Below are 12,500 nucleotides of genomic sequence, written 5' to 3' on the forward strand. Positions count from 1 at the left end.
CTGTGTCCTTCAAGCAGAGGATAAGGACATCTTCTTCAACATCTGGCTTGAAAAAAGGCTTCTAGCATGCCTAGGGTACACCATAAAGAAAAGAAATAAACTGGTCCCCTCTAAATAATTACATTCCTGGGTGCAAGCTTGAATACAACTGCCCAGATGGCTTACCTACCCCAGACAAAGGCAACTGATAACTTTCTTCCATGTTGAAGTATGTTATCTGCAAGACAAATTCTGCAGGCTTTGGGGTTCATGGCATCCTGCATTCTACTAATTCCATATGAGACTGCATATGAGGAAACTTCAATGGTACCTAAAAGTTTATGGAGTCAACATTGTCACAGTCTGGAAACAATGATTCCCCTCATTCCCTGCCTAAACGGGAGTTTCTTTGGTGGGCAGAGACATGTCACCAAAACAAGGGACTGTCATTCACTCTACCCCTGCCCCCCAAACCCTAACTACAGACGATCAGACTTTTTTTTGGGGGGCCCACCTGGCAGGGAGATGCATTCAGGGCAAATGGAGCCCAAACCAGATGCATCTGCATATCAACCCGAAAGAGATGCTGGCTGTTCAGAATGCTCTGACAGCCTTCAAGGACTTTGTCCATCCAGGACAACTACGGATAAAGACCGACAACACCACCGTTATGTGGTACATAAACAAGCAGGGGGGGTACACATTCCTACCCCCTTTGCAGACTAGCCATGGCCTTATGGAACACAGCCTTGACTTACCAATTACATCTTCAAGGTCCGTTCCTGCCAGGAAAGCAAAATACTCTGGCAGACGACCTAAGCAGAAATCGTATGGACCCACAAAAATGGAAACTGGATCCACAAATCTTCAGCATGTTAACACGGAAATGGGGGAGCCCTGACAGATCTTTTTGCCTCTCCCCAAAATTATCATTTGGACAAATTCTGCAGAAGAACTCATCACAAAAAAGCATGGAAAGTGGATGCCCTATCCTTCAACTGGAAAAACCTATCAGCCTATGCCTTTCCCCCTCTTCCTCTACTGTCCAAGGTCTTACTAAAAGTCAGACAGGAAAAAACAAAAAATTATCCTAGTTGTTCCGGACTGGCCTTGCCAGCACTGGTACCCACTTCTAAGGAATATGTCTCAGCTTCCTCCATGGTACTTGCCTCAAATACCTTATCTACTGTCTTAGCAAGGCCTGTTTCCTCCGCTCCAAGCTCAGATCTTGCAGCATGACTGATCTGTCTGATTATTCCAAACAACTCTCAGGCCGTCAGTGGATTCTCATTTTGGAAGCCAAGAAGGCCTAGTACTACAAAATCTTCATTTGATAAGTGGAAGGGTTGTGCTTGGAACCAAGCAGAAGGAACGAACACAGCAAAGCCCAATATTCACTCCAGAATTTGCAATGTGACTGAGATGCTTGACGAGACATCTTTTCTTCAATAAAGTACATGCCTCTGCCATCTCTGCTCATTACAACACAGAGCCTCTCCTCTTCTCTCATCCTCTGATTAAGCAGTATCTTAGAGGGGCCAAAAATGTAAGGCCTCCCAGAAGATCACCAATTCCTGCATGGGACCTCAATTTTGTGCTGGAAAAACTCACCCTGCCTCCTTTTGAAGCAGCAGCTACTGCAGATAAAAAAATTTGTCTCTTGGCAGTCACTTCAGCAAGAAGGGTTTCAGAACTACAGGCTCTCGTGGCAGTGGAGCCTTTTATTATATTTTACCCGGACAGGGTGTCTCTCAGGACCAATCCTTCTTTTATGCCTAAGGTGGTATCTAGTGTGGCTCTTAACCATACCATTCACCTGCCAACATTTTACCCAAATCCGCAGAACAAGTGGGAGCGGATTCTGCATTCATTGGATGTACATAGACAACTAAGATTCTACTTAAACAGGACCAAATCTCTAAGAAAGTCTGAGGAACTACTGGTAGCATTTGCTGCAGGGTCAGAGGGGAAGGCTATATCAAAGCAGACTATTTCTAAGTGGATAAACCACTGCATTTGTTTCTGCTACTGGCACCATGGTAAACCTGTGCCCAAGGGGATCGGATCCCATTCCACCAGGGCTGCCTCTTCTTCTGCAGCTTTTCTCAGAAGGGTTCCAACCAGACATTTTAGAAGCTGCTACTTGAAGCTCTATTCATACCTTTACAAAGCATTATCATTTGCCTCTTTTCTCCAAATCCAGGGCAGGCTTTGCCACTGCAGTTCTGCAGGGCCTTATAACTGCTCCTAATGCTGTTTAGCTCCATCCTCCCATCCATAGCTTTGGGATTCCCACCAATACGGCTGCAACAGTGGAAACACGAAGAACACACAGTTGTGTACACTACCATAAATGTAGATGTTCGAAAGTGTGTATTCACTGTTGCAGTCCGGTTACCCACCCGCCATCTCCCCCTTTCTATGTTCTTTTCTTTCCTTCACCTCCACACAAAAGCTTTTTGTGGTATTTGTTTTTAGGTGAAGGTAAGTTTATGTTTCTGCAAAAGTGTATTTACATATTTACTGTTTATTCATATATGTGTGTGTGTGTATATATATATATATATATATATATATATATATATATATATATATATATTATATATATATATTATATATATATTGCTCCCCATTTGGGGCACCCGGACATTCGGGGACAAGAAAACTGAATAAAAATGGCATCGGTTGCATGTTTATACCTCTGACCACCTGATCGCCTTGGAAGAGGAGACAACCCACGCAGGACCCAAGACTTTGTTATTCAGAATCCACTGAGAGCAACCCGCCAGCAGATTACCCAAATGTAATGACTGCAACAGTGAATACACTTGAACATCTACATTTATGGTAAGTGTACACAACTGTACTTTGTTAATTATGAACACGATTTTTTCTGGTGCACAAACTCGATGTCAGGTAATGTGAGGAGGAGCATGGCATTGTGAGTAAGTAGGAGTAGAACAAGTTTGGAATCTTGAGATGTGTGAAGGTGGCTGGTCAGTTCCAAGCATCGGAATTGAGTCCCCTCAGGCTACTGGAATGAAGTTAGACAACACAGATGGAACATTATGGTAAGAACATAACTTATTTTTTTAACGAGAGAAGCCTCTAATGTCCTAATTGGCATTGTATTTGTATGCGTGTGAACCTGCTAATGGGAAAGAAGCTCTTACAATATCTCTGAAAATTGCAAAGCATGTTGCCAAAGGGGTATTTTTCAGTCATAGTACTGGAGGAAAAAGATGACCCCTGTTGGGACTTTATACTGTTGATTCTGCTTGCAAAGATCTTCTTGAAGATCTAGAACCTGAAAGTTGGCTAAAACACTTTGTCATTGTACATTAAAATGTGCGTTTTACACGGTGGACAAAATTCATTGTCATTTTATTTTCAGGTCACTAACAAGAACTGTCCATTGGGTGTCGGAGTTTCACTTCAGAATCTCAGTCTCCAGGTAATTCTTTCTGTTAGTGTTTTAATGCAGTGCTATTTATTTGTTACAGAATTTTGAACTCTCTGTAGCTGATTGTGTCGAATAACCGGTATTGTTTGAGCAGTAAATATTTTAACAACTAGTATGTTACTTTGCTTCTTTTTGTTGTGCTGTCATGATTTCACATGTCTCCTTTACAGTGTCTCTATTGAGCTATCAGAAGCCATTTAGTTACTCATTCTTTACATGGCTAACCTTGGCATTAGTTGTGTTTCATTTTAGTGTGTTAAGTAGAACATTGATCTCACTGGACCATTTACAGGCTCAGCCAGGGTAAGAAAAATGTTAGTGATAAATTGAATAATATGTTGTACAATTAACAAGATTATTTGGTACTACTTGTAATGACACACAGTTACCAATGTTCAGCTCTTATGGTGTTTACAGTATGTACATCTAATTGCGTTGCAGTGTTGGAGAGGAAGGGACGGTTGGAATCTTGATATAAAGGAGGAGATTAATGTAGAGTTTAGGAGAAGAGATGGGAAGAAAGAGAAGGGGTTGAGTAGGAAGTGGATGGTGAAAATGACTGTTGGGGGGGGGGGGAAATGTTTTTTTAAGGCGATGAGAGAGGTTCAAGAGCATTAATGAACTGGGAGTGACATTGAAGGTGACAGGGGGTTATGATCTGAATGGGATGTATCCCACCTGCTTGTTGGTGAAGTTTTAGGGTAGGTAAGCTAGGTTGGGATTACACTGTAAATTGAGTTGTGTTCTGTTATACCTGAAATACGCAGGAAACCTCTTTGAGTAAGAATGCTTTTAGCCGAGGTTTTAACCTTCCATGTGGTTTGTTTTCTGTCGGTTGGACAAGGAGGGATTCACATGTGTGGGTGTCAGGAGGTCAAATATAGAAAAATTATGGTTATTGCAGTGAAGCTTATTTTGGTGAGTATGCAAAATTGAGTTGTGGGTTTAACAGGTCTTAGTTGTAGTCTGGGGTGTGCTTGATGTTCCCCATAAATCACTGCTGCTTTAGTCTTTAGCTATACGAGTTTTATCCTGCCATGGATATAACCGCTGGACAACTTCCAAAGACTTTGCTTCACTCTACACATGTGCTCAGGCTGCTGTGGCTCAACCTCCAAGGGGAGAAAATCACAGCCTGGGCAGCAAAACTCCTCAGTACTTTCTTTGCTTCCCTTGACAGTCCTCCTCCTGGGCTTAATAGGATAGATTATCGACACTTTCTTCCAGTTTCTTGTTTGATGTGTCCCCATTGGGGAATTTCTTCTGCACTTAAATGCTTTTTTGTTAAATTGATACCAGTTCTCTTTAAGAATAAACTCATTTGTGTGTTGTTTTTACTGTGCTGTCTAGATGGTTGTGTGACTGCAGTTCATCCATCTATTTTTATATTTTTACAGGCATTTCTTGAATTTTTTCAGCAAAATATACTTTTAATGCATTTACTTTTGTGTTTTATTGGGACTAGTGTATATCTTAGGGTGTGTGTGTGTGTGTGTGTGTGTGTGTGTGTGTGTGTGTGTGTGTGTGTGTGTGTGTGTGTGTCTGTCTGACATCTTACCTTTCAACCGATTTCTTCTAGCTGCACTTAACAGAGTTGCAACTTCTTTCTCGTCAGGAACATGGATTTGCTTACTAGTCCTTTGGTTCCTTCTCATGCTGTACCCAAGATAAGGAAAACTTCTCTGGAGTCCTTGCCACCACCATGGACTCATTCATTGTCCTTCCAGTTAACTGTTGCAGTATTTTTAACAATAGGGATCCCCTGCCAAAGACAGCCTGACGTCTGGACAGTATAATAGAGCCTTTAGGTTGCTTTAAGGTACGCCATACATCACATGTATGCTCCTCACGTAGCATAGAGCATAAAGCTAAGCCCCTTTTCTGTTCACCAAGCCTTTGCAGATAAGGGGCTGTGAACCCCCTTTTTTAAAAAAATTTTGGGGAAATTTTTTCCTTTGGGTTTTTTTTTCTTTTTTAAAGGGGGGTTTAATTTTTTTTTAAAAAAATTTTTTTTTTTTCAAAAAAAAAGGGGGTTGGGGGGGGTTTTTAAAAAAATTTGGTTTTGGGGGGTTTTTGGGGGAAAAAAATTTTGGGGTTTAAAATTTTTTAATTTTTTCCGGGTTTATAAACCCCCCCCTTTTTTTAAAAGGGGAAAAAAACCCCCCCTAAAAAAAACCCCCCCGGGCCCCCAAAAAAACCCCGGGGGTTTTTAAAATTTTTTTTTGGGGGTTTTTTTTTTTGCCTTTTTTTTTTCCCCTTTTGGGGTTTCCCTTTTTTTAAACCTTTTGTTTTTTAAAATTTCCTTTTTAAAAAAAAGTTTTTTTTTTTTTTTGGGGTTTTTTTTCCCCTTTTTTTTTTTTTTTTAAAATTTTCCAAAATTTTTTGTTTTTTTGTGTTTTTTGGGGGGGTTTTTTGGTGTGTGTGTTTTTTTTTTTTTTTTTGTTTTTTTTTTTTTGGGAAACCCCCCCCTTTTTTTTTAAAGGGGATTTCCCCCCCTTTCCCCGGAAAAAAAAATTTTTTGGGGTTCCCCCAGGGTTTAAAAAAATTTTTTTTTTTCCCCCCAATCCCCCCAAAAAGCCCCATTTTTAAATTTTTTTGGGGGGTTTTAAAAAACCAAAGCCCCCGTAAATAGAGTTTTTTCCCCCCCCAAAAAAATTTTTCCCCAAAAAAAATTTTTGGTTTTCCTTTCCCCCAAATTTTTCCCCCCCCCAAAAATTTTTTTTTGGGGTTTTTTTTTTTTTTTTAAATTTTTAATTTTTGGGGTTTGTGGGGTTTTTTTTTTTTTTTTTTTATTTTTTTTTTGGGGGCCCGGGAAAGGGGGGGTTATCCCCCCCTTTTTTGGGGGAAAAAAGGGGGCCTTTTTTCTTTTTTGGGGGGGAAAAAAAAAGGGCCGATTTTTTTTTTTTTTTTTAAAAAAGGGGTTTCCAAAAAAATTTAAATTTTTTTTTTTCCCAAAAAAAATTTACCCCGGGGAAATTTTCTTTTTTTTAAAAAAAAAATTTTTTTTTTTTAAAAAAAACCCCCTTTTTGGTTTTTTTTAAAAATTTTGCCTTTTTCCCCCTTTTTTTTTTTTTTTTTAAAAAAAAAAAACCCCCTTTTTTTTTAAAAAAAAAAGGAAAAACCCGTAGGCCCGGGGTTTTTTTTAAAAAAACCCCCCAAAAAAAAGGGAACCCCCTTTCCCCCCCCCAAATTTTTTTTCCCATTTTTTGGGGCCCCTTCCCCTCCGGTTTTTTTTCCCCCCCGGGGGGGGGGTTTTTTTCCCTCTTTTTTTAAAAAGGGGGGCCCCCAAAAAAAGGGGGGGGAAAACCCCCCCCTTTTTTTTTTTAAAAAAAAAACTAAACCTTTTAAAAAAGGGGGGCCCCCCCCCCCCCAAAAAAAAAATTTGTTAAAATTTTCCAATTTTTTTTTGGGGCCCAACCCCCAAAAAAATTTCCCTTTTTTTTTTCCCCTTTTCCTTTTTTTTTAAAAAAAATTTTTTTTTGGGGGGATTTTGGGGGAAAGGCCAATTCCTCTGTTCCCCCGGGTTTTTTTAAATTGCCCCCGGGGTTTTAAAACCCCCGGGTTTTTTTTTTAAAAAAATTTTTTTCCCCTTTTTTTCCCCCCCCAAAATTTTTTTTTCCCCCCCTTTTTTTTTCCCCCCTTTTTTCCCCCTTTCCCCCCCAAGGGAAAAAATTCCTGCCCCCCCCTTTTTTAAAAAAGGGGTTAAAAATTTAAAAGGGAAACCCAAATTTTTTTCCCCCTTTTTTTTTTCCCAAAAAATTTTTTGGGTTAAAAAAAATTTGGGTTTTTTAAAAAAAGGGTTTAATTTTTTTTGTTTTTAAAAATTTTGGGAAAACTTAAAAAAAAATTTTTTTTCCCCCCCAAAAAGGGTTTTTTTTTTTCCAAAAAAAATTTTTTGGGGGTTTTTTAAAACCCCCCAAAAGGGGTTTTTAAAAAGGAAAAGGGGGGAAAAAAAAAGTAAAAAAAAAAAATTTTTTTTTTGGAAAAAAAATTTTTTTTTGAAAAAAAAAAATAAAACCCAAAAAAAACCCCGGAAACCCCCAAAAAAACCCGGGGGGGTTTTTCCCCCCCGGGGGGGGAAAAAAAAAAAAAAAAAAAAACCCCCCCCCCCAAAAGGGGGGTTTTAAAAAGGGGGGGGAAAAAATTTTTAAAACCCCCCAAAAATTTTAAAAATTTTTTCCCCCCAAAACTTTTTTCCTTTTTAAAAAAAGGGGGAAAAAACCCCCCTTTTAAGGGGAAAAAAAAATTTTTTTTTCCCAAAAAACCCCCAAAGGGGGGAAAAAAACCCCCCCCCTTTTTTAAAAAAAAAACCCCCAAAAAAACCCCCCCTTTCCAAAAAAAAAGGGGGAAAAAAAATTTTTTTTCCCAAAAAACCCCCCCAAAAGGGCCTTAAAAAAAAAAAGGGCCCCCCGGGTTTTAAAAATTTTTTTTTCCCCCCGGGCCCCCAAAAAACCCCGGGCCCCCCAAAAAGGGAATTTTAAAAATTTTTCCCAAAAAAATTTTTTTCCCCCCTTTTTTTTCCCCCCCCAAAAAAAAACCCCCAAAACTTTTTAAAAAAAGGGGGGGAAAAAAAAAAATTTAATTTTCCTTCAAAAAAAAAAAAAAATTTTTTTTTTAAAAAAAAAACCCTTTTAAAAAAAATTAAACTTCCCCAAAACCCCCTTTTTCCGGGGAAAATTTTCCCCCCCCGGGGGTTTTTTTAAAAAAAAATTTTAAAAATTTTTTTTTAAAAACAAGGAAAAACCCTTTTAAAAAAAACCCCGGGGGGTTTTTTTTCCCCCCCTTTTTTCTTTTTTTGGGGGGGGCCCCCAAAAAAAAATTTTCCCCCCCCCCAAAAAAAAAAACCCCCTTTTTTGGGGGTTTTCCGGGGGGGGGAAAAAAAAGGGGAAAAAACCCCCCCAAAAAAAAAAAAAAAACCTTGGGGCCATTTTAAAGGAAATTAAGGGAAAAAACCCAAAAAAAAAGAAAAAAAATTTTTTTTAAAAAAAAAGGCCCCCCGGGGGAAAAAAAGGGCCCCCCCCTTTTCCCAAAAAACCCCCCCCAAAAAAACCCCCCCGGGGGGAAACCCCAAAGAAAATTTAAAAAAAAAACCCCAAAAAAAAAACCCCCCCAAAAAAAAATTTCCCAAAAAAAAACCAAAATTTAAATTTTTAAAAAGGGGAAAAAAAATTTTAAATTTTCCTCCCCCCCCGGGGTTTTCCCCCCCCAAAAAAATTTAAAAAACCCCCCCCCTTAACCGGAAAAAATTTTTTTCCCCTTCCCCCCCCCAAAAATTTTTAAAAAAAAAAAAAAAGGGGAAAAACGGGAAAAAAAGGCCCCTTTTTTTTGGGGGCCCCCCCCTTTTCCCCTTTTGGGGGGGCCCCCTTTTTTTTTTAAAAATTAAATTTTTTTTAAAAACCCCCCCCTTTTTTAAAAAATTTTTTTTTTTGGGGGGGTTAAAAAAAAAAAAAAGGGGCCTTTTTTTTTAAAAAAACCCCGGCCCCTTTAACCCATTTTTTAAATTTTTTTTAAAAAAACCCCCCTTTTTTTTTCCCCCCAAAAAACCCAAAACCCCTTTTTTTTTTTTTCCCCCCCCCCCCCAAAAACCCCAAAAAAAAAATTTTTTCCCCCCCTTTTTCCTTTTTTAAACCCCCCCCCCCAAAAAAAAAAATTTTTTAAACCCGGGGCCCCCAAAAAAAAAAAAAATTTTTTTGGGGGGGGGGTTTTTTTTTAAAAAAAATTTTTTGGGGCCAAATTTTTTTTTCTCCCCCCCCAAAAAAAAAAAGGCCCCCCCCAAAAACCCCTTTTTTCCCCCAAAAAAGGGGCCCTAAACCCCCGGGCCCAAAAAAATTTTTTTTTTAAAAACCCCAAAAAAAACCCCCCCTTTTTTTTTTTGGCGGGGGGGGTTTTAAAACCCCAAAATTTTTTAAAAATTCCCCCCCCTTTTTAAAAAAACCCTTTTTGGGTCCCCTTAAAGGGGGCCTTTCCCTTTTTTTTTTTTTTTGGGGGGGTTTTGGTTCCCCCCCTTTTTAAAAACCCCCCTTTTTTTCCCCAATTTTTTTTTTTTGGGGCTTTTTTTTTTTTTGGGGTTTTTTTTAAAATTTTTTTTTCCCCCCAAATTTTTGGGAAAAAACCCAAATTTTTTCCCCAAAAAAAAACCCCAATCCCCAAAAAAAAAAAAGGGGGGGTTTTTTTTGGGGGGGTTTTTAAAATTTTTTTTTTTAAAAAAAAAACTTTTTTTTGGGGGGTTTTTTTTTTTTTTTTAAAAAATTAAAAAAAAAATTTTTTTTTTTCTTTTTTTTAAAAAAAAGGGGGCCCCTTTTGGGCCCAAAATTTTTTTCCCCGGGGGAAAAAAAAAATTTTAAAACGTAAAAAACCCCGGAAAGGTTGTTTTTCCCAAAGGGGGAAAAAAAAACCTTTTTTTTTTTTTTAAAATTTTTTTATTAAAACCCCAAAGGGGAATTCCCGGGTTTTTTTTTTTTGGTTTTTGGGTTTTTTTTGGGAAAATTTTTTTTCCCCCCAAAAAAAAATTTTTTTAAAAAAAAAATTTTGGGCCCCCCGGCCCCAAAAAAATTTTTTTTTTTTTTAAAAAAAAAAAAAAAAAATTTTTTTTCCCCGGGGGAATTTGTTTTTTTAACCCCCCCCTTTTTTTTCCCCCCCGGGTTTTTGGTTTTAAATTTTTTAAAAAAATTTTTTTTTAAAAATTTCCCTTCCTTTTTTTTAAAAAAAAATTTTTTTGGGGTTTGTTTAAAAAAAGGGGAAAGGAAAAAAAAATATTTTTTTAAAAAAATTTTTTTTTTTTTTTCCCCCCCTTTTTTATTTTTTTTGAAAAAAAAAAAACCCGGGGTTTGGTTTTTTTTTTTTTAAAACCCCCCCTTTTTAAAAATAAAAAAAACCCCCCAAATTTGGAAGGGGGGGAAAGCTTTCCCCCAAAAATTCCCGGGGTTGGGGAAATTTTTTAAAAAAAAAAAACAAAAAATTGGCCCTTTAATTTAAATTTCCTTTAAAATTTTGGAAAAAACCTTTTTAAAAATTTAAAAAAAAAGGGGGTTTTTTAAAAAATTTTAAAAAAATTTTTATGGGGCCCTTTAAACCCCCCCTTTTCGGGAAAATTTTTGGAAATTTTTGGGGGGAAAAATTAAAAATTTAAAAGGGGGTTTTTAAAAAAAAAAAAAACCTTTTTAAAAAAAACCCTTTTTTTTTAAAATTTAAAAAAGGGGGGTTTGGGCCCGGAAAAAAAAAATTTTTTCCATTTTTTTTTTTAAAAAAAACAATATTTTAAAAAAAAAAAGGGGTTTGCCCTTAAAAAAATTTTCCCCCCAAAAAAACCCAAATTTTTAAAAAAAGGGAAAAAATTTTTTTCCACCCTTTTTTTAAAAAAATTTTTTTCCCAAAAAAATTTTTTTAAATTTTAAATTTTTTTTCCTTTTTTGGGTTTTTTTTTAACCCCAAAAAAAATTTTTCCCCCAAAAAAATTTTCCCGGGTTTTTTTTTTCCCCCAATTTGGGGGGGTTTTTTATTTTTTCCCGGGGTTAAAAAATTTTTTTCCCGGGGGGGTTTTTCCCTTTTTTGGGGGGGTTTTTTTTAAAAAAACCCCAAAAAAATTTTTTTAAATTTTAATTTTTTGGTTTTTTCTTTTTTTCCCTTTGGGAAAATTTTCCCCCCGGGGAAAAATTTTAAAAAAAAAACCCCCAAGGGGGGGGTTTTTTTTTTAAAAAAAAAAAATTTTTTTGGGGGGCCATTTTTTTTTTTAAAAAAAACCCCCGAAATTTTTAGGGGGGAAAAAAAATTTTTGTTTTTTAAAAAAATTTGAGAAGGGAAAAATTTAAAAAGGGGAAAAGGGGGGCCTTTTTTTTAAAAAAAAAAAAATTTTTTTTTTAAAAACCTTTTATTCCTTTTTAGAAAAAAAATCTTTTTTTTTTTTTTCCAAATTTTTTTTTTTTTTTTAAAAAAAATTAAAAAAATTTTTTTTTTTTTTCCCAAAAGGGGAAAAACCTTTTTTTAAAAAAAAAAAAAAAAAATTTTAAAAAAAGGGGGAAAAAAAAAAAAAGGGGGGGGAAAAAAATTTTTTTAAAAAAAACCCCCGGGTTTTTTTAAAAAAATTTTTTTTGGGGAAAAATTTGGGGGTTTTTTTAAAAAAAAAAAAAAAAGGGGGGTTTGGGGGTATGTTTTTTGGGTTTTTTTTTTTTTTTTTTTTTTTTTTTTTTTGGGGGGGGGGGGGGGGGGGGAAAAAAAAAAAAAAAAAATTTTTAAACAAAAAAAAAAACCCCCAAAACCCCCCCAAAAAACCGGGGGTTTTTAAAAGGCCCCCATTAAACCCCAAATTTTTTAAAAAAAAGGGTTTAAAAAACCCCCCGGGGGGCCCCCGGGAATTTTAAAAAAAAACCCTTTAAAAAAGGGCCCCCCCCGGGGAAGGGAAAAAAACCAAAAAAAAAAAAGGGGAAAAAAATAAAAAAAAAAAAAAAAAACAAAAATTTAAAAAAAACCCCAAAAAAAAAAAAAAAAAAAAAAAAATTTTTTTGAAAAAGGGGGGGTTGGTTTTTTAAAAAAAAAAAAAACCCCCCTTAAAAAAGGGGGTTTTTCCAAAAGTGAGAAATATCTATCCCAATTAGAGTCTAGCCTCCCAAACATCTCAGATGCTCCAGGTGAGGAAGCGTGCTCTCTAAAGCAAAAAAAACATACATCAATGGACCGACAGTGCGTAAAACTCGCCGGTTGTGTGCTACACGAACTCAATGAGGAACTTAAACCACACACACATAAGGCTGCTGTTTAATCTTTAGCCTGCTATTTACAGGATACGTACTCCAAAGAATGGAGTACGGCAACTGTGGTCCCACTCCACAAAGGCGGTGCTTCTACGGATCCTTCTGGAAATTACTTCCGCCTATAAGCTTCGATTTGAGCCTTGTCTGCAAAGCTGTGAGAGGATCATATAATGGAACCTTATACAACAAAGACATTGGGGACCTACAGACACTGGATCCTACCCACCTTAGCTTTGTCAAGGGCAGATCCTGCCCTTGAACTTGGCTCGATTTTTTCGAAACAGTCACTAAGGGGCCATTGATGGAGGGTA

At 36.6% G+C, this 12,500-nt stretch overlaps 1 protein-coding gene across 2 annotated transcripts in view; it reads left to right on the forward strand.

Moving 5' to 3' along the window:
* The window catches only part of VPS13A (vacuolar protein sorting 13 homolog A), a 4,910,496-nt gene that overhangs the window by 510,565 nt on the left and 4,387,431 nt on the right, over nucleotides 1-12,500 (forward strand). For both annotated transcript variants that reach the window (XM_044060868.1, XM_044060869.1), the window contains exon 7: nucleotides 3,374-3,433. In XM_044060868.1, the coding sequence (XP_043916803.1) occupies nucleotides 3,374-3,433 (60 nt within the window). The remainder of the gene's footprint in view (nucleotides 1-3,373; nucleotides 3,434-12,500) is intronic.

The sequence above is a fragment of the Protopterus annectens genome, chromosome 2.part0 (genome assembly GCF_019279795.1).
Source record: "Protopterus annectens isolate FY-2018-M chromosome 2.part0, PAN1.0, whole genome shotgun sequence".
In the NCBI taxonomy this organism is placed as follows: Eukaryota; Metazoa; Chordata; order Ceratodontiformes; family Protopteridae; genus Protopterus; species Protopterus annectens.